Source organism: Plectropomus leopardus, chromosome 2 (genome assembly GCF_008729295.1).
Source record: "Plectropomus leopardus isolate mb chromosome 2, YSFRI_Pleo_2.0, whole genome shotgun sequence".
Classification (NCBI taxonomy): Eukaryota; Metazoa; Chordata; class Actinopteri; order Perciformes; family Serranidae; genus Plectropomus; species Plectropomus leopardus.
The window spans coordinates 9399901-9420522 of NC_056464.1; the positions used below are offsets into that span (position 1 = coordinate 9399901).

A 20622-nucleotide genomic window follows, 5' to 3' on the forward strand; every position below is an offset into this window, starting at 1 on the left:
TATATTAATATTCAAAGTAATGAGATTCTCCTTGTTTGTTTGAGATCTTGCCTCTCTTAGGAGCAGTTTGTCATAGATGTCATACAGAGAGCTAGTTCGCAAATCTGCGGTCTTTCATCGTAAATATAGCCTAGTCTAGATGTGTTTGCAGAGTAGTCATGCTTTCTTTATTTAATTTTTGTGCATGTGTATCTACTGCATGTGTGCCCATGTGCGCCCCCACGCGCTTTTTTGCGCATGGGTACGCTATGTCAATGAGAAGCTGACAGTCAGCTCCGTCCAGATTTAGATGCCTGCTTGACCCAGTTTACATCCTTCTTTATTAGCTATAGATGCGCCACGTGCCATGCAGTTTATGTAATGTTTATATGTTTTCTCCTCAGCTGCAAAGGAAACTATCACTACATGTTGGTCTGACAGTGAAAAGGTTTATTTGGAAATGGCAAGAATACATTGTGCATGACATTTCTCTGCATCTGTCTATCTATATGTCTATCTATCTATCTATCTATTTATCTCTCTCTATCTATCTATCTATCTATCTTCTATCTATCTATCTACCTATCCATTCATCCATCCATTCATCCATCCATCTGTTGTGAAAATAATGCTGTTGAACATATTTCTGCTACCAGAGAACTAACCACTGTATGTTGATCAGCTGAAGAGACAACTAAATAAAAGTAACATGCAACCAATACCAGGTAAGTGAATAGGCATTTGCATATACAATTACATGCACACAGTTACTTTATACTGACATTTGCAGTTTGTCTCAGTGTTACAATCCACAGTGGCTCCAGTGGAGGGGAGGATACGTCGCAGTGTGCCCAGCCTGCCAGCAATCAAGCCAGACAGGCTAAAAACAGCTAAAATGCTGGTGGAGAAAGCAGTGAAGGTGATTATATGCGCAAGCCCGACGTCACTGCAACACCTCTGCTTTTTCACCCACTACCTGACTCTTTCCGTCTCTCTTCCACTCATTCTCAGCTGAGGAAAGTGTTCTCAGTGCAAGGACCCTACCCTGTGATCCGTGCTGCCTTGTGGGCCAGAGGGTGGGTGGAACGTCGTTTGCCTCGTCCTGCCCAGCGAGCACCTAATTGCCATGGCAATGAGGAGGAGGATGGCGATGATGGTGATGTCAGTGTTGATGTTGCTGGTGAGACAATTGAGGATTAAGTCCTTGAGCTACCACAAACTGACATTTATTTTGAGAAAACAAGATGCAATGTTGATGTCAATCACAACACTGAAATCTATCAGTGTAAAAGCCTGGAAGAAGAAAAACATCTGTGTAGGCCTCATAAGTAATTGAGATAGTAGGAATAGATGCATATTATGGGGCCCTGCACACAGTGTTACTAACAAGGTAGTATCAGTTGGTTTTTTTTCTGCCGTTTCACTTATCTAAATGTTAACCCTTTGAAACCTGGAGTGACATAAATGTTCTTGTGCTGCTTTCAGATGCCTTTCACAAGTATTTAAACTCTGAGCAAATTGGTTTTATATCTTTCAAAAACATGGGAAAAGGCAATGAGCACCTTGATAAGAAACACTGCAAGAAATTAGTAGATGTAGAAAATATATTAGTAATATTTAATATTATTAAAATATTAATGCTCTTAATATTATTGATAATTATATTTTTTTGAAAAAAGTCGAGCCAATTTGCTCAGGTTTCAAAGGGCTAAAAAAAACATTAGTAACAATGTCCCTTTAGTCACAGCTAAAAGGAGGGATGAGCATAAATGTAATTGGAGCGCCAGTTTAGATGGATGCATGGATACCCCTACACCTGATAAATGATACACTGTGTACCACATTACACACCAAGCTATAACAAAGACCCATACCCTCTTAACACACCCTTCTACACATGTAAGCCTGTCTGCATGCATGCATGCACGTATGTTCGCGCGCGCACACACACACACACACACACACACACACACACACACACACACACACACACACACACTCTTTACTTATCTCTTTACAGAGAGAGCGAATGAAGGCGAGAAAGACGAGAACCTTGATGACATGTATGACCTCATGGTAAGACAACGTTCAAGTGGACCAACATGCAACTGTCATCCTGCACAGTCTGACACCAATCAAACTTGCTACTATTGGTATTCTCGCATTACTTAAAAGTCCAGTATGTAGGATTTAGTGGGATATATTGGCAGAAATGTAAAATAATATATTAAGTTTTGTTTAGTGTATAATCACCTGAAAATAAGAACTGCTGTGTTTTCATAACCTTAAAATCAGCCATTTATATCTACATTGGGAGTGGATCCTTGTCCATTTAGTCTGCAGTGTTGTACCACCATGTTTCTGCAGGAGTCAAACTAAACACTGTCTCTACATAGGACCATTTGGATTTTTATGTCAGTTACTGTAGTTAGAAACCCCTTCGCCATAAGACCGCCCAACATGTTCTTACTCTGAACTCGTCACATGGTGCTGCTCTGTCAGGACCTTTCGCGTCGACCTATGACATTTTAGGTATACTTTAGCTATAGCTGTTAGCGCTCTGGTATGCCGTTACAGCAGTGTCAACAAATGCATGTGGTGGGATGATGTTATGGTGGGCTGACGCAGCCCGTTACTGTGATGTAAAGTAAGTGCACATGTGGTTGATGAAGCAGCACAGTCCCTATGTTTACGCAACAGTGCGGACTGTCACAATGATTGGGATTAGGCACCAAAGTCACAGACGGTTACGTTTCGGCAAAAGAGGCACATGGTAAGGCATAGAAAAAAACACACACACACATCCACATGGGAAGCGAACTCTGACCTTCTTCAGAAAAGTTGGTTATTTATTGGACCCATCCACCTCACCGCCCCCTGACCTATAAGCACTTTTGCCTCCTGTGTACAATTACAACACCACCAGTTCTGTCCTACCACGTTATCATGTGAAGTGCCTTTGCGTGTTGCATGTGAGCAACGATATTTGACGAATTCGGATTGAGATAGGGTTGGACAGCCAAAAATACAAAATTTGCTTTACATGAAACTTATTTATTTAGTGTTTTTATTGGTTTAAATAATCTGTTTGTTCGGGAGAGGAGGAAACTTTTGCGGATCCTGACCACTCACCACTAAATCCCCTAAATCTTTAACACTGGATCTTTAATTCCATGTGCCTTTTTTGCCATCATGCTGTTATTTAAGTTCTGCCCTCTTATTAACACAACTTTTCCTCAAACTTTTCTAGTCTCGCCTCGTTCGAAATGAAACGACTTATTTCCACTGGACAACACGTCGGGATTACATAGACTGTCGCTCCTTAAGAAGTGACCAAATGACCAACCACTATGCAAATTCCGGGACATTCACTACCAAGGTTTCATCTATGAAGAGTTTATCATGATTGACTGGCAAAAAATGGAAATTCGAACTTTGGTTACAGGTCAGCTACTATTCTCTATATGTGCGTTTCTTTCAGGTCGGGCTCTGCATAAACCTGCGTAACCTTCAGTGGTTTGATACAGCTGATCCTGATACATTCTTTCCGAGATGCTACAGGCTTGGGGCAGAGGATGAAAAACATGCATTCATAGGTCATCTTTATGGCTCTATTATTTAACATAGAACCAAAATTTTGCTCCATCAAAAGATTTAAATAGAACATGGAAAACAGATGCTTACTTAGTTTGATTAGTGATCAACTTAAGCAAACCTGATGCCTTTTCTCTCTTTCTTGTGCTCTTGTCTTCTCATCTTGTTCTTTGTGACAATAAAGAGGATTTCAGGAGGACAGCATGCACCAGCTTGCTGCAGCATGTTGTTGAGACGAGTCGACTGATGAGAGACAGACCGGAGGGTGAGGAACAGAGAGCCTGAAACAGTGTCTCTGTTGGTAATACATAGGCCACAATATGAAGTGCAGGATAAGGAGAATGTAACAGATTCTATGCTACTACTCTTGTTTCTCTCTGCAGAGTTTGATAAGATGAAGCATCAATTCGTTGGTCCTGGAATCATCAACACTGCATTGCACATGTGCCAAGAGTTTCTCAGTGTTTTAGAGCATGGTGACATCGATGTTACTGCAGAAACACCACCCTCAGTGGAGGAACAGCAGTGGGCAGAGTTTCTGCAGGAGTACTACAGGGTTGTGCAGTGAGTATGTTTTCTGGGAGCTTGCTTGGTTTACTAGAATGATCAATCTTCGGTCACCCTAAATTTACCTGCAGAACTGACAGTCCAAGTCAGTTTATCAAATGTAGGTGATTGAAAACTCAATTAAACTCACCTTAAAATGTATCTTAAAGTGCTGAGTTCTTATTGTGTGTGGTTCAGGGGAGAGTCAGTCCCAATGTACACAAAGCAAAGTACATATGTATAGCTGTACAAATAACACAATGTTCATGTTAGGACTCATGTTGGGGTTAAATATAGTCATAAGTGTAGGGTTTAAGCCATTTTACATTTTTCATGACATACTATAGTATGACATTTTATGACACACTATTGTATGACAGTTTCATGAATCTTTTATGAAAAATGGCGTTTTTGATATTCTTTTATGACATACTATACTATGACTTTTTAGGACAAACTATAACATCACTTTTTCTGACTTTTTTATGACACACAATACTATGACTTTTTCTGACAATTTTCATGAAGTACTCTACTATGATTTTTATGACATACTATACAATTACTTTTTGTGAGACATTTTTTTTCATGAAATACTATGCTATAACATACAACATACCAAAATTTGACTGTTTTTATAACATCCAATGGTAGGATTATTTCATGATGTTATAATGATGTACTATACTGTGACTTTTTATGACTTATTTTTGGTTTAGGGTAAACAATACTATTACTTTTTATAATATTTTAATAACATACTATACTGTGACTTTTTGTAACATTTTTTTATGTCATACTATTACTTTTCGTGACATACTGTTTTTAATGCTATTTTGGCATAAAAAAGTAATAGTATAATATGTTGTCCAAAATGTCATAAAAAAAAGTCATAGTATAGTATGTCGACAAAGATAGCAAAAAAAAGAGTCAAAGTAGTCATATAGTTTGTTCTCCAAAATGTCCTAAAGATGTCAAACCATAGTATTTTTTCCAAAATCAGAGAAAAAAAAATCTAACTTTAGTGTGTTTTCCATGCCGTCCAAACTAGCATAAAAAAGTCATACTTTCTATGTCGTCCAAAAGAGCATTAACATATATTGTCCAAAACGGAATAAAAAAAGTCATATGTCTTCCAAATTGCATAAAAGATATAGTTTAGTATGTCTTCCTAAATATAAAAAAGTTATAGTATGTCGTTCAAAATAGCATAAAAAGTCATGTTTTACTACATCCTCCAAAAATGACAAAAAAAAAAAAAAAATGTAAAAGTATAGTATGTCATCTAAAATATCTTAAAAACATCATAGTATAATGTGTCATCCAAAATAGCCTAAAAAGGTCTTACATTGTATGTCATCCAAAATATCGTAAAAAAGTCACAATATAACATGTCATCCAAAACAGTATAAAAAGTCATGTTAAACTACGTCTTCATGACTAAGTCATAGTAAAGTATGTTGTCCAAAATTGCATAAAGTGCTATACTATAGTATATCTCCCAAAATGTCATAAATAAGTCATAGGATGGTATGTTGTCAAAAACAGCAGAAAGAAAGTCAAAGTATGGCATGAAGAAGTCATAGTATGATATGTCGTCCAAAATGTCCTTAAAACATCATACCATAGTTTTCCAAAATTAGAGAAAAAAAATCATATTTTCATATGACGTAACATAGCAAAAAAAGTCATACATCAGTATAACTTCCAACATAGGACAAAAATGTCACACTATAGTATGTCGCCCAAAAAAGTATATAAAACTCATTCTATAGTACGTTGTCCAAAATAGCATAAAACAGTCATATGGTGGTGTGTCGTCCAAAAAAGCATGAACTGTTATACTAAAGTATGTCTAAAATAGCATAAAAAAGTAATGATATAGTATGATGTCATAGTAGAGTATGTATTCAAAAATGTCATAAAAAAGCATAGCATAGTATAGTATACTGTCCAAAGTAGCATTAAAAAGTAACAGTATAGTATGTCCTCCCAAAAAGCATTAAAAAAGTCATAGCATACTATGTTGTCCAAAACTGCATAAAACACCTAGTTTAGTATGTCGTCCTAAATAGCATAATAAAGCTATATTATAGTTTGTCATCCAAAATATTTTAAAAACCTCTTAGTATAATATGTCATCCAAAATACCACAAAAGGTCTTACTTAAGTATGTCATCAAAAGTAGCATAAAAAGTAATAATTTACTATGTCCGAAATGTCATTAAACATCATAGTATAACATGTCATCCGAAACAGCATAAAAGGGTCATAGTATAGTGTGTCGTTGAAAATCAAATGAAGGATACATACCACAGAATGTCGTCCAAAATAGCACAAAAAGTCATACTATTAAGCATGTCAAAAAAAATGCTCAAAAAAGGTGTCACTTCAAATGCCGAAAAAAGTCCTAGTATAGTATGTCGAAAAATGGCATACTATAGCATGTCGAAAAATAGTAAAAACAAGTAAAAGTAATATCTCCAAATGTCAACAAAATGTCTTAGAATAGCATGCTTAAGAGGATTATAGTATAGTAAGACAAAAAAATGTCCAAAAAGTCAACATTTAACATGTTGAAAAGTACTGTAGTATGTTGAAAACGCCATACTGTAGCATGTCAAAAAAAGGTGAAAAAAGTCATCTTTCTAAATGTCCAAAAAAGTCATTGCATGGCATGCTAAAGAAGACCAAGAATAGTGAGCTAAAAAAAACTATCCAAAAAATTAACATTTCAAATATTGAATACTATAGCATGTCGACAAACGGCATATTATACCATGTGGAAAGAGTGCTGAAAAAAGTAATCATTTTAGATGTTGAAAAAAAGGATAGAGTAGAATAACGTGTTGAAAAAGGTTTTACTAGATTAAAAGGAAAAAACTTTCCAAAAAGTCAAAATTTTAGTTTTGTTTAAGTCATAGTTTTGTTTAAGTCATAGTATACTACTGTATGTCAGAAACGTCATACTACAGCATGTCCAAAAAACGGTCAAAAAAGTCATTGTACCAAATGTCAAAACAGTCCTAGACTAGCATGTTGAAGAAGATTATAGTATAGTTGAAAGAAGAAAAAACTGTCCAAAAAGTGAAATGTTGAAAAACGGCATACTGTAGCATATCGAGCATTGTGGTTGCAAAAACGGACAAAAACACCATTAAATAGCATGTTGAAAAAATGACAGAAAATGCCATGCTATGGCATAGCGAAAAATGTCAAAATATGGCATGTACAAAAAACAGTGGAAAAGTACATAAAAAGGTACAACACACACCATTGCACAGGACGTTGCAAAAGCCATAGTATAGTATGTTGAAGAAATGACAAAAAGGCAAGGCTATAGTATGGCAAAACATGTCAAATCATGACATATCCCAAAGAAAAGCTGAAACCACCTCAAAACAGCATAAAATAGTGTGCTGAGACATGCCATAGCATAGAATGTTGCAACAATGGCCAAAAACACCATAATATAGCATATCAAGAAAATGACAAAAAAAAGCAAGGCTATAGTATGGCAAAAAAGTCAAAAAGTGACATGTCAAAAAACAGCTAAAAACAATTATGAACTACATGAAAAGACACGCTATGGCAATAAAACTTGCAACTATGGCCAAACACACCATATTATAGCATGTTGAAAAAATGACCAAAAAACAAGACTATAGTATGGCAAAAATGTCAAAAAATGACATGTCCAAAAAACAGCTGAAAACACCTCAAAACAGCATAAATTGGCATGCTGAGACACGCCATAGCATTGGATTTTGCAACAACTGCCGAAAACACCATAATATAGCATGTCGAAAAAATGACCGAAAAAAGCAAGGCTATAGTATGGCAAAAATGTCAAAAAATGACATGTCCAAAAAACAGCTAAAATCAATTTTAAACTACATGAAATAGCGTGCTGAGACATGCCATAGCATTAAAACTTGCAAATATGGCCAAAAACACCATAATATAGCATGTCGAAAAAATGACCAAAAAACCAAGGCTATAGTATGGCAAAAATGTCAAAAAATGACATGTCCAAAAAACAGCTAAAAACAATTGTAAACTACATTAAATAGCGTGCTGAGACACGCCATAGTGTTACAACTTGCAAATATGGCCAAAAACACCATAATATCACATGTCGAAAAAATGACCAAAACAGCAAGGCTATAGTATGGCAAAACATGTCAAAAATGACATATCGTAAAAACACCTGAAAACACCCAAAAACAGCATAAAATAGCATACTGACAAAAGCCATAGCATCAAAGCTTGCAAATATGGCCAAAAACACCATAATATAGCATGTTGAAAAAATGACCAAAAAACCAAGGCAAAAATGTCAAAAATGACATGTCCAAAACACAGGTGAAAAACACCTCAAAACAGCATAAAATGGCATGCTGAGACACGCCATAGCATTGGATTTTGCAAAAACTTGCCAAAAACACCTTATTATAGAATGTCAAAAAAAAAAAAAAATGACAAAAAAAGCAAGGCTATAGTATGGCAAAAATGTCAAAAAATGACATGTCCAAAAAACAGCTAAAATCAATTTTTAAACTACATGAAAGAGTGTGCTGAGACATGCCATAGCATTAAAACTTGCAAATATGGCCAAAAACACCATAATATCACATGTCGAAAAAATGACCAAAAAAGCAAGGCTATAGTATGGCAAAAATGTCAAAAAATGACATGTCCAAAAAACAGCTAAAAACAATTATAAACTACATAAAATAGCGTGCTGAGACATGCCATAGCGTTACAACTTGCAAATATGCCCAAAAACACCATAATATCACATGTCGAAAAAATGACCAAAAAATCAAGGCTATAGTATGGCAAAACATGTCAAAAAATGACATATCGTAAAAACACCTGAAAACACCCAAAAACAGCATAAAATAGCATACTGACAAAAGCCATAGCATCAAAGCTTGCAAATATGCCAAAAACACCATAATATAGCATGTTGAAAAAATGACCAAAAAACCAAGGCAAAAATGTCAGAAAATGACATGTCCAAAACACAGCTGAAAACACCTCAAAACAGCATAAAAATGGCATGCTGAGACACGCCATAGCATAGCATTGGATTTTGCAAAAACGGCCAAAAACACCTTATTATAGAATGTCAAAAAAAAAGACTAAAAAAGCAAGGCTATAGTATGGCAAAAATGTCAAAAAATGACATGTCCAAAAAACAGCTAAAATCAATTTTAAACTACATGAAAGAGTGTGCTGAGACATGCCATAGCATTAAAACTTGCAAATATGGCCAAAAACACCATAATATCACATGTCGAAAAAATGACCAAAAAAGCAAGGCTATAGTATGGCAAAAATGTCAAAAAATGACATGTCCAAAAAACAGCTGAAAAACACCTCAAAACAGCATAAAATGGCATGCTGAGACACGCCATAGGATTGGATTTTGCAACAACTGCCGAAAACACCATAATATAGCATGTCGAAAAAATGACCGAAAAAAGCAAGGCTATAGTATGGCAAAAATGTCAAAAAATGACATGTCCAAAAAACAGCTAAAAACAATGACAAACTACATAAAATAGCGTGCTGAGACACGCCATAGCATTAAAACTTGCAAATATGGCCAAAAACACCATAATATAGCATGTCGAAAAAAAAATGACCAAAAAAGCAAGGCTATAGTATGGCAAAAATGTCAAAAAATGACATGTCCAAAAAACAGCTAAAAACAATTTATAAACTACATAAAATAGCGTGCTGAGACACGCCATAGCGTTACAACTTGCAAAAATGCCCAAAAACACCATAATATCACATGTCAAAAAAATGACCAAAAAATCAAGGCTATAGTATGGCAAAACATGTCAAAAAATGACATATTGTAAAAACACCTGAAAACACCCAAAAACAGCATAAAATAGCATACTGACAAAAGCCATAGCATCAAAGCTTGCAAATATGGCCAAAAACACCATAATATAGCATGTTGAAAAAATGACCAAAAAACCAAGGCAAAAATGTCAGAAAATGACATGTCCAAAACACAGCTGAAAACACCTCAAAACAGCATAAAATGGCATGCTGAGACACGCCATAGCATTGGATTTTGCAAAAACGGCCAAAAACACCTTATTATAGAATGTCAAAAAAAAAAGACTAAAAAAGCAAGGCTATAGTATGGCAAAAATGTCAAAAAATGACATGTCCAAAAAACAGCTGAAAACACCTCAAAACAGCATAAAAATGGCATGCTGAGACACGCCATAGCATTGGATTTTGCAAAAACGGCCAAAAACACCTTATATAGAATGTCAAAAAAAACACTAAAAAAGCAAGGCTATAGTATGGCAAAAATGTCAAAAAATGACATGTCCAAAAAACAGCTGAAAACACCTCAAAACAGCATAAAATGGCATGCTGAGACACGCCATAGCATTGGATTTTGCAAAAACGGCCAAAAACACCTTATTATAGAATGTCAAAAAAAAAGACTAAAAAAGCAAGGCTATAGTATGGCAAAAATGTCAAAAAAAAATGACATGTCCAAAAAACAGCTGAAAACACCTCAAAACAGCATAAAATGGCATGCTGAGACACGCCATAGCATTGGATTTTTGCAAAAAAAAACGGCCAAAAACACTTATTATAGAATGTCAAAAAAAACACTAAAAAAGCAAGGCTATAGTATGGCAAAAATGTCAAAAAATGACATGTCCAAAAAACAGCTGAAAACACCTCAAAACAGCATAAAATGGCATGCTGAGACACGCCATACGGATTGGATTTTGAAAAAACTGCCAAAAACACCATAATATTGCGTGTCGAAAAAATGACCGAAAAAAGCAAGGCTATAGTATGGCAAAAATGTCAAAAAATGACATGTCCAAAAAACAGCTAAAAACAATAATAAACTACATAAAATAGCGTGCTGAGACACGCCATAGCGTTACAACTTGCAAATATGGCCAAAAACACCATAATATAGCATGTCGAAAAAATGACCAAAAAAGCAAGGCTATAGTATGGCAAAAATGTAAAAAAATGACATGTCCAAAAACAGCTGAAAACACCTCAAAACAGCATAAAATGGCATGCTGAGACACGTCATAGCATTGGATTTTGCAAAAACTGCCAAAAACACCATAATATAGAATGTCGAAAAAATGACCGAAAATAGCAAGGCTATAGCATGGCGAAAATGTCGAAATTTGACATGTCATCAAAACAGCTGAAAAAATCCCAAAACAGCATGAACTAGTATGCTGACAAAAGCCATAGCATCAAAGCTTGCAAATATGGCCAAAGACACCATAATATAGCATGTTCAAAAAATGACCAAAAAAACAAGGCTATAGTATGGCAAAAATGTCAAAAAATGACATGTCATAAAAACAGCCGAAAACACCTCAAAACAGCATAAAATAGCATACTGAGACACGCCATAGCATTGGAGTTTGCAAAAACGGCCAAAAACACCTTATTATAGCATGTCAAAAAAAGACGAAAAAACCAAGGCAAAAATGGCAAAAAATGACAAAAAATGACATTTTCAAAAAACAGCTAAAACAATTATAAACTACATAAAAGAGCGTGCTGAGAGACGCCATAGCATTACAACTTGCAAATATGGCCAAAAACACCATAATATAACATGTCGAAAAAATGACCAAAAAAGCAAGTCTATAGTATGGCAAAAATGTCAAAAAATGACATGTCCAAAAAACAGCTAAAAACAATTGTAAACTACATGGAACAGTGTGCTGAGACACGCTATAGCATTAAAACTTGCAAGTATGGCCAAACTCACCATAATATCACATGTCGAAAAAATGACCAAAAAAGCAAGGCTATAGCGAGGCAAAAATGTCAAAATATATCATGTCCCAGAAACAGCTGACAACACCTCAACAACAGCAAGAAATAGTGTGCCGAGACTTGCCATATCATAGAATCTTCATAAAATTGCCAAAAACACCACAGTATAGCATGTCCAAAAATTGACTGACAAGGCAAGGCGAAAAATGTCAAATAATGACATGTTGCCAAAAAACAGCTAAAAACCACATAAAACCACATAAAATACCATGCCAACAAACACCATAGCACAGGATGTTGCAAAAGTGGCCAAAAACACCATAAAATCGCATGTCGAAAAAACAATAGAAAATGCCATACTTTAGTATGGAGAAAAATTTCAAAACATAACATGTCCAAAAAATCCATACTTTCGTGTGGCGAAAAATGTCAAAATATGGCATGACCAAAAACAGCTGAAAACCACATAAAAAACATGCTGACACACGCCATGGCATAGGATGTTTCAGAACTGGCCAAAAACACCATCATATACAATGTAGAAAAAAGGACCAAAAATGCTATACGATAGTAAGGCTTAAAATGTCGAGTCATGTCATATGACATGTCCAAAAAACAGCTGAAAACCCCATAAAACCACATAAAATACCATGCTGAGACACAGTATAGCAGAAGATATTGCAAAAATTGCCCAATACAACATAAAATAGCATGTTGAAAAAACGATCGGAAATGCCGTATTAAAGTGTGGTAAAAAATTTCGAAATATGACATGTCCAAAAAACAGCTGAAAACCACATAATATACCACGCCAAGACACACCATGGCTAAGGATACTGTAAAAACAGCCAAAAACACCATAAAATAGCATGTCAAAAAAGAACCGAAAATGCCATACTATAGTGTGGTGAAAAATGTCAAAATATGACGTCCAAAAAACAGCTAAAAACCACATAAAATACCATGCCCAGACACGCCATGGTATAGGATATTGCAAAAACACTGTAAAATAGCATGTAAAAAAAAACAACCACAAATGCCATACTGTAGTATGTCCAACAAACAGCTGAAACACCTCAAAACATCATAAAATAGAGTGCAGAGACACACCATGGCATAGAGTCTCTCAAAAACTGTCCAAAACACCATAATAGGACATTTTTGAAAAAATGACTGAAAAGGCAAGGCTATAGTATGGCAAGAAATGTTAAAATATGACATGTCCAAACAACAGCTGAAAATCACATAAAACCACAAAAAAAAAGCATGCTAACACACGCCATGACATAAGACGTTGTAAAAACGACAAAAAAAAAAAAATAAAATAAAATAAAAATAAAATAGTATGTCGAAAGAAGAACCAAAAATGGCAAAAAATGTCCAAATATGATGTCCAAAAAACAGCTGGAAACCACATAAAATGCCATGGCCTCTTTTCACAAAAAACAGCTAAAAACCACATAAGAGCACATAAAAAAAGCATGCCGACACAAGCCATTGCACAGGATGTTGCAAAAGCATGTCCAAAAAACAGCTGAAAACCACATAAAATACCATGCTGAGACACGCCATGGCATAGAATACGGCTCAAAACACCATAAAATAGCATGTCGATAAAAATGACCAAAAATGCCGTACTATAGTAAGACAAAAAATGGTCAAAAAAGTAATTGCTTCAATTGTTGAAAAAAAGTCCAAGATTAGCTAGATGAAGAAGATTATAGTATAGTAAGCTGGAAAAAGGAAATGTTGAAAATTCATCATATAATATGTCAAAAAATGTTCAAAGAAGTCATTGCTCCAAATTTTTGAAATGTCATACTGTACTAAATCGAAAAAACGCCATGGTTGAAAAAAGTCATTGCCCCCATTGTTAAATGAAAGTCCAAGATTAGCATGTTTAAGAAGATTATCATTTCGTAAGACAAAAAAATCTGTCCAGAAAGTCATGTCAGTTTTTAGATGTCATACGTTTTTAAACGTATGTTTAAAAACACCATACTATAGCGTGTTGAAAAATGGTCAAAAAGGTCATATTTCCAAATGGTAAAAAAAGGTCCTAGAGTAGCATGTTGAAGAGAATTATAGCAATATAAGACTGTAAGAAAGAAAACGTCAACATTTCAATCATTGAAAAGTCATACTCTAGTAAGCCAAAATATGCCACATGTCGTACGTATGTCAAAAAATGGTCAAAAAAGTCATCACTCCAAATGTTGACAAGAAGTCATAGAATAGTTTTTTAACAAAAAATCTGTCCAAAAAATCAACGTCAGTTTTTGAAAAGTCATTCTATACTATCTCGAAAAAAAATCCCATACTATAGTATATTGAAAAATTGTCAAAAAACTAATAGCTCCAAATGTTGAAAAAAAGTTTGAGAATAGCATGTTGAAGAAGATAGTAATGTATAAGACAAAAAAAATCTATCCAAAAAGTCAACATGTCAACTTTTTAAAAGGCATACTATACTATGTCGAAAAACACCATACTATAATAGCTCGGAAAAAGGTAAAAAAAAATCATCTTTTCAAATGTCGAAAAATGTCCTAGAGTAGCATATTGAAGAGTAAGACAAAAACCCTGTCCCAAAAGTCAACATCTCAATTGTTAAAAAGTCATCCTATAGTATCCAGAAAAAAGCCATACTATAGTATGTGGAAAAATGGTCAAAAAAGTAATCGCTCCAAAAGTCGAAATTATAGTATACCTAGTAATCTGAAAAAACTGCCAGAAAAGTCAACATTTCAATTGTTGTAAGGTCATTGTATAATATGCTGAAAAATGCCATATTATAGCAAGTTGAAATTGTCAAAAAAGTCATCTTTCCAAATGTCAAAAAAAGTCCTAGGATAGCATATTGAAGAGGATTATAATATAGTAAAATGAAAAGAAAAATTTTTTAAAAAACAAACAACCAAAAAAAGACATACTATTATGGGACTTTTTTATGCCATTTTGGACGACATACTATACTATAAATTTTTAAAGGTATTTTGGATGACATGCTATAGCATGATGTTTTAATTCAATTTCGGATGGCATATATACCATGAGATTTTTGTGCTCTTTTGGACAACATATTATACTATGACATTTTTATGCTATTTTAGACAACATCCGATAGTATGACTTTTTATGCCATTTTAAATGACATTCTATACTATGACATTATTATGCCATTTTGATGACATAGTATTCTTTTTTTTTTAAACAACATATTAAGCTATGACTTTTTTGAACGTCGAAGTGTCAGATGACTTTTTAATGCTATTCTCAATGACATTCTATATTCTTACTTTTTTAAGCGATCTTGGACGAAGAACTATACTATGACTTTTTGACTACTATGTGATGACTATTTTCTGCTATTTTGGATGACAGTTTACTGTGCCTACTGACACCTTGACTTTTTTATAATATTTTGGACGACATACCATATTCTGACTATTTTGTGTTATTTCGGCTGACATACTATAGACTGTGACTTTTGGCAAACATACTATACCATTATGCCATTTTGGATGATATATTTTAGTATGATTTTATCAAGGTTTATTTTTGACGTAGCATGCTAAGACTGTGTTATGACTTTTTTATGACATCCTATAGTATGACTTTTCATAACACTTTTTTTTTGGGCTAGTATATGTTTAATGTTTTATAAAAAAAATTCTTATGACATGCAATACAATGCCTTTTAATTACATTTTTATAACATACTATACCATGAGTTTTTATGACATGCTATACTCTGACTTTTTCTGATGTTTTTCAGAAATTCTGTACAAATTAGATTGTATTAACAGTAATTGAGATATGCACAGAACTTACACACTCCCAGACAGAAATTCCTTGATTTTATAGATAGATGTACATAACTTTCAGAAATAAGATGATCTCAATTTACATTGGCTGGTATTTTTTTCATTCAATTATTTTCATTTTTTACCAATGTGAATATACTGTGTGCTTACCTATATAATTGCTGTGCAGTGCACAATTACACTCTGGAATAAAGTGTGAAAGTAAGATGTCACAACTCTGCACATTAGTGAACTCGATCTCTGAATGTACTGTTTGTGTGTAGTGAAGATGCATTGATCAGGGGCAGTAGTGTGTTTGTGGAGCGCTGCCAGGCCATGTTAATCAGACTGCAGGAGGTCTGCCCTCAGCTGGATACAGATGGAATAAACAACATCTGGATCATCAAACCAGGTGCCAAGTCAAGAGGGCGAGGTGAGTTTAGAAAAATAGTTATATGGTAATCTTAAATATGAATCTTTCACTTCCTCTTTGCACAACACTATGATAGACCTGAGAGACAAGTGAGAAAAAAAATCCTGCAGTCCATTGTTTACAAGTCTGTTCTAAACTGTTTGTCCCCCTGTTTATGACTTACGAACAGGTGGAGAAAGAGTTTTGCAAGGACAAACTTTCTAAATTCCTTATTTATTTATTTTTTGTCATCTGTGTAAACAGGTAGGGAGGAAAAGTTTTGCAAGGTTAATTTTCTTTTTTGTCAGGAGTGTTTGTTTTTTTTTGTAGTAATACTAACTTTGAAGGACACAAGGGAATCGTGCACTTCAGTCTCTTGTGGCCAAAGGGCTAGAGGCTCTCATATATTGTGTTAGCAAGTTATGTACTATTACTGTCATGTTTGTCTTTTTGGTTGAAATTATTCAAATCAGCACTTATCATAGTCAGTCAGTGTAAATAACGCTAATGACAGGTTAGCTTCTTTTGGCTGAAATGAGTATGGCAACAACTATCACTCTACCATGACTACAAAAAAAAAAAAGAAAATACCCTGCAGACACTTTTCTCCATCTGTTTTGAATATGGAATAACAGAACTTAGACAAATTATTTTAGCAAAACTTCTTTCACCTGGCCAAACATTTCTCAATCAGACCTGTTCCACAGGTTTATTTTTCTCAAACCCTACAACATCATTTTTTCACATGCAACACAGGAGAGGAAAAAATTAGACTAGACTTAATCAGACAACCAGAATTCTTTTCTCATTTGCATCTCTGGGCATGTGTACATTATTGGAAAATACTGAAAATCATACCGTGTTGATTTGTGTTTTGAATATTTTGGTTGCAACATGAACTGGGACATGCAGATGTCACTGTTGCTTCCTTTTACTACATTTAATTGGATTAAATATAATGGTAATGCCTACAATTCCCCTCAGCTTCAATATAATGAATGAATGTTCGCCATTCATTTCTTTGGAAGGTCATCAGAAACACCAAGTCCTCTTACTTTAAGTTTTGATTTGTTTAAGACAGTTTTTGTGTGTTTTTTTCTTGTCCATGTCACACTAATCCCTCAGGTATTCTCTGTATAAATCGCTTGGATGAGATTTTGGCACTTGTGGACAGCGACAGAGCCATGACTAAGGAGAGTAAATGGGTGGTTCAGAAATACCTGGAGCGTCCTCTGTTGGTCCACGGCACCAAGTTTGACCTCCGCCAGTGGTTCCTTGTCACGGACTGGAACCCTCTGACAGTCTGGTTCTACAGAGAGTGCTACCTGCGTTTCTCCACTCAGCTCTATTCCACAAAAACTCTGGACAGGTTAGACAGAACAGAAAAAAAATTCTTTACATTGTCTATAATGTTGGATCTTTCCTGTATTTTTATCTAGTTAGAAATGCAACAGTACAAGCAGGACTAAATGTACCCATTTTAGTTTAAGCACGTTTAACACTTACCTTCATGGCCTTACCCCCTTCCTCAGCTCAGTTCACCTGTGCAACAACTCGATCCAGAAGCATTTCCAACCCTCCTGTGAGCGCCATCCAGGAGTGCCTGAGGACAACATGTGGTCCTGCTCTCAGTTCAGGGCTTTCCTACAGCGGCAGGGCCGTGGAGCAGAGTGGGAGTCAGTGGTGGTCCCCGGTATGCAGCGAGCAGTGGTCCATACCCTGCAGACAGCCCAAGACCTGGTCGAGCCTCGTAAGGCGAGTTTTGAGCTCTACGGAGCTGACTTTATGTTGGGCAGAGATCTGAGGCCTTGGCTTCTGGAAATCAATGCTAGTCCGACTATGGCCTGCTCCACCGCTGTGACAGCTCGCCTCTGTCCTGCTGTGCAGCTGGACACACTGAGGGTTGTGCTCGACCGTCGGACTGATCCCAGTGCGTACACAGGAGGCTTCCAGCTAATCTACAAACAGGTTGGAATATCTTAACATAAAATGCCTAAAGGCGCATTTTCAAGGGGAATTCCACAAATGCATTTATTTGTGTTTTACTTTTTCACCCTCTCAGGCTGCAGTTGAAGTGCCTCAGTATGTGGGAGTGAACCTGCTGGTGGAAGGCGTCCCCATAAGGCGATCCAGACCTCTGCTTCATAGACAAACCGCTCTGCTCCACAGAGTTGTTTCCAACCCACCCCTCACTGTCCAGTTCCCTTCAGACCAGTCGACGTCAGAAGAGGTTGAAACACTACATAAACCATCAGGTCAGAAGTGCTCTGCACTCTCAGTTTCACGCCACCCAGGCAAGGAGAACCGAGCTGCTAGACAGAATAAGAGACAGCTGACATCAATATCTCCTAAGAGGGATCACGGGGGAAAAACAGAAGTTCCAAATACTTCCTGTGTCCGCAGGTCTTGTCGCAGCATGGCATGTGAACAGCCTTTGGTGATACACACTGAACCTCAGAGGAAAGCACGACGCTTGGGTTTGAGTCTTGGTGCCAACAGGGCAAATGTGGTCCCACGGAGCCTTTCCTTTTCCCTCAGCCCCCCTCACAACATATCAGAGAGCAAATCTCAGGCCAACTCAGGCCATGCATCACACATCCCCAGATCCCTCCTTCCCCAGACAGCTTTGGTGCCCCAACATAGGACTCCTACTCGGATCTTTCCTCCACTCCAGGGTCCCCTTCCTACTCTAGAGGTCTTAAGCTTGCAACCAAACATTGTGGCTGCCAGTTGTAATCCAAACTTGTCCTCTCATCCAAGCATTCACAAGCATCAGTTATTCCTCCGCTCTCAAAGACAAAGCTTGGGCAAATATAAAGGAGAGCGCACTGGGGAAGAGAAACACTAGTGCTACTGAGTGTTGAAAGGATGGAAAGCAAACAGTAGGAAGTGCTGAAGATATTTAGGCTGCGACAACTTTGTTATTAATTTAAATATTTCGATGAATTGAAACCTAATGCACAACAAAGTACAAGTTACAAACACAACTTATGTGACTGAAGTATGTTTTTTAAATGATTCTGATATTGTTTGTAAAAACTTAAGACAATCAGGAGGAATGGTGCAACTTAGAAATTCTCAAATCATGCTTTTAAATTTGCAGCATCAAGGTTAATATGAGTACTTTTACCTTTTTTTATTTGGAATAAAGTGTTACATATGCCATATAATCCAGTGGTAGATTTAAATTATGTTTTAGTTTGGCTGACTGTAACCTGAATAAATATGTTTTACAATGATGTTATGAATGTAACATATTGTAGTTAATTTGCATTGAAACCAAGAGAAAGAGCTATTTGTCTCCAGTAAGGCAGATATTTCCAAGGTGAGTGAGCAGAGGATAATATAATAATAATAATAATACAATGATCACTGGTTCCATATACTGTGGAAAAAAATCTGTTTTACATTAACAGGAGGTAATTATTTTGAAAGCCCAGCAGGTGGCAGTAAAGGCTAAATGATGTCGTTTAAATGTCCTCTCCTTTTTAAAGAGAGGGCATTTAAAAAGAAAAAGAAAAAGAAATAGTAGTTCCTATCCAGATGTTGGTACATCTTCATCAACATCTGCTTTATTTTGTCTTTCAGCCACTTTTCATACATAAATAAAAAAATGTAAAAATAGCAGGAGCAGTGTTGATGAATATGAAACAGTTAGCTGCTGTGTGGGTTGAGTGTGTAGAATTTAACGGCATCTAGCAGTGAGGTTGTAGAACTGAAACTTTTCCTGTGTTCCAAGCATGTACGAGACCTACGGTGGCCAACACAGAGACAAAAAAACACAAATAGCCCTATCTAGAGCCAGGGTCTGGTTTGTCTGTTCTGGGCTACTGTAGAAACAACATGGTAGACTTAGTGGAAGAGGACCTGCTCCATATGTAAATGCAAACGGATCATTCTAAGGTAACGAAAACACAATGATTCTTTTCCTCTGATGATTATACACTAATCGTTATAACACACTGTCATTATAACTATTATATACCATTCATGCCAAATGCCCCTAAATCACACACACTTGACCTATAACTGACCTTTCCCAAACGGTTTAGACATCACTACTCATTTAGTTGCCGCATATTTTACCAAATCAATAGATAGTTTTTTTTGGGGGGGGATTATTGCATTTAATGGATAGGACAATATGGGGGGTGGGGGGCAAACAGGCAGATTTTCTTTTAATGGCATTTTGCCATTAATTGGACAAACACACATAAATAGAAACAGAGAGGAAATAATGAGGGAGGGAGAGAGAGGCGTGCGGCAAAGGACAGGGGCATTTCCAGGATTTGAGGACTTTCAGGGCTTAGCTCGGACCTCAATGGGAGGGTCCGGAGGGATCTCTTTTAAGTACTTGGCCAACTTACTTACCCATAAAAACTGTTGTTTTTTTTTCTAAAAAACTTTCCAGATTATGAATTGTTATGAGAAAGATATTGGTAGTCGTTGTTGATTAGTATATAGCACAGAATAATAAAT

General features: G+C 36.0%; 1 protein-coding gene across 1 annotated transcript; it reads left to right on the forward strand.

Annotated features, from left to right (window-relative positions):
* Positions 1–688: 688 nt before the first annotated feature.
* ttll3 (tubulin tyrosine ligase-like family, member 3) lies at positions 689–18991 on the forward strand. The gene is given in 12 exon segments (XM_042503152.1): positions 689–704; positions 795–898; positions 991–1159; positions 2000–2055; positions 3230–3358; positions 3461–3575; positions 3758–3874; positions 3957–4137; positions 16016–16164; positions 17269–17512; positions 17676–18111; positions 18206–18991. Coding segments are annotated over 12 exon segments (2502 nt in total).
* Positions 18992–20622: the final 1631 nt, after the last annotated feature.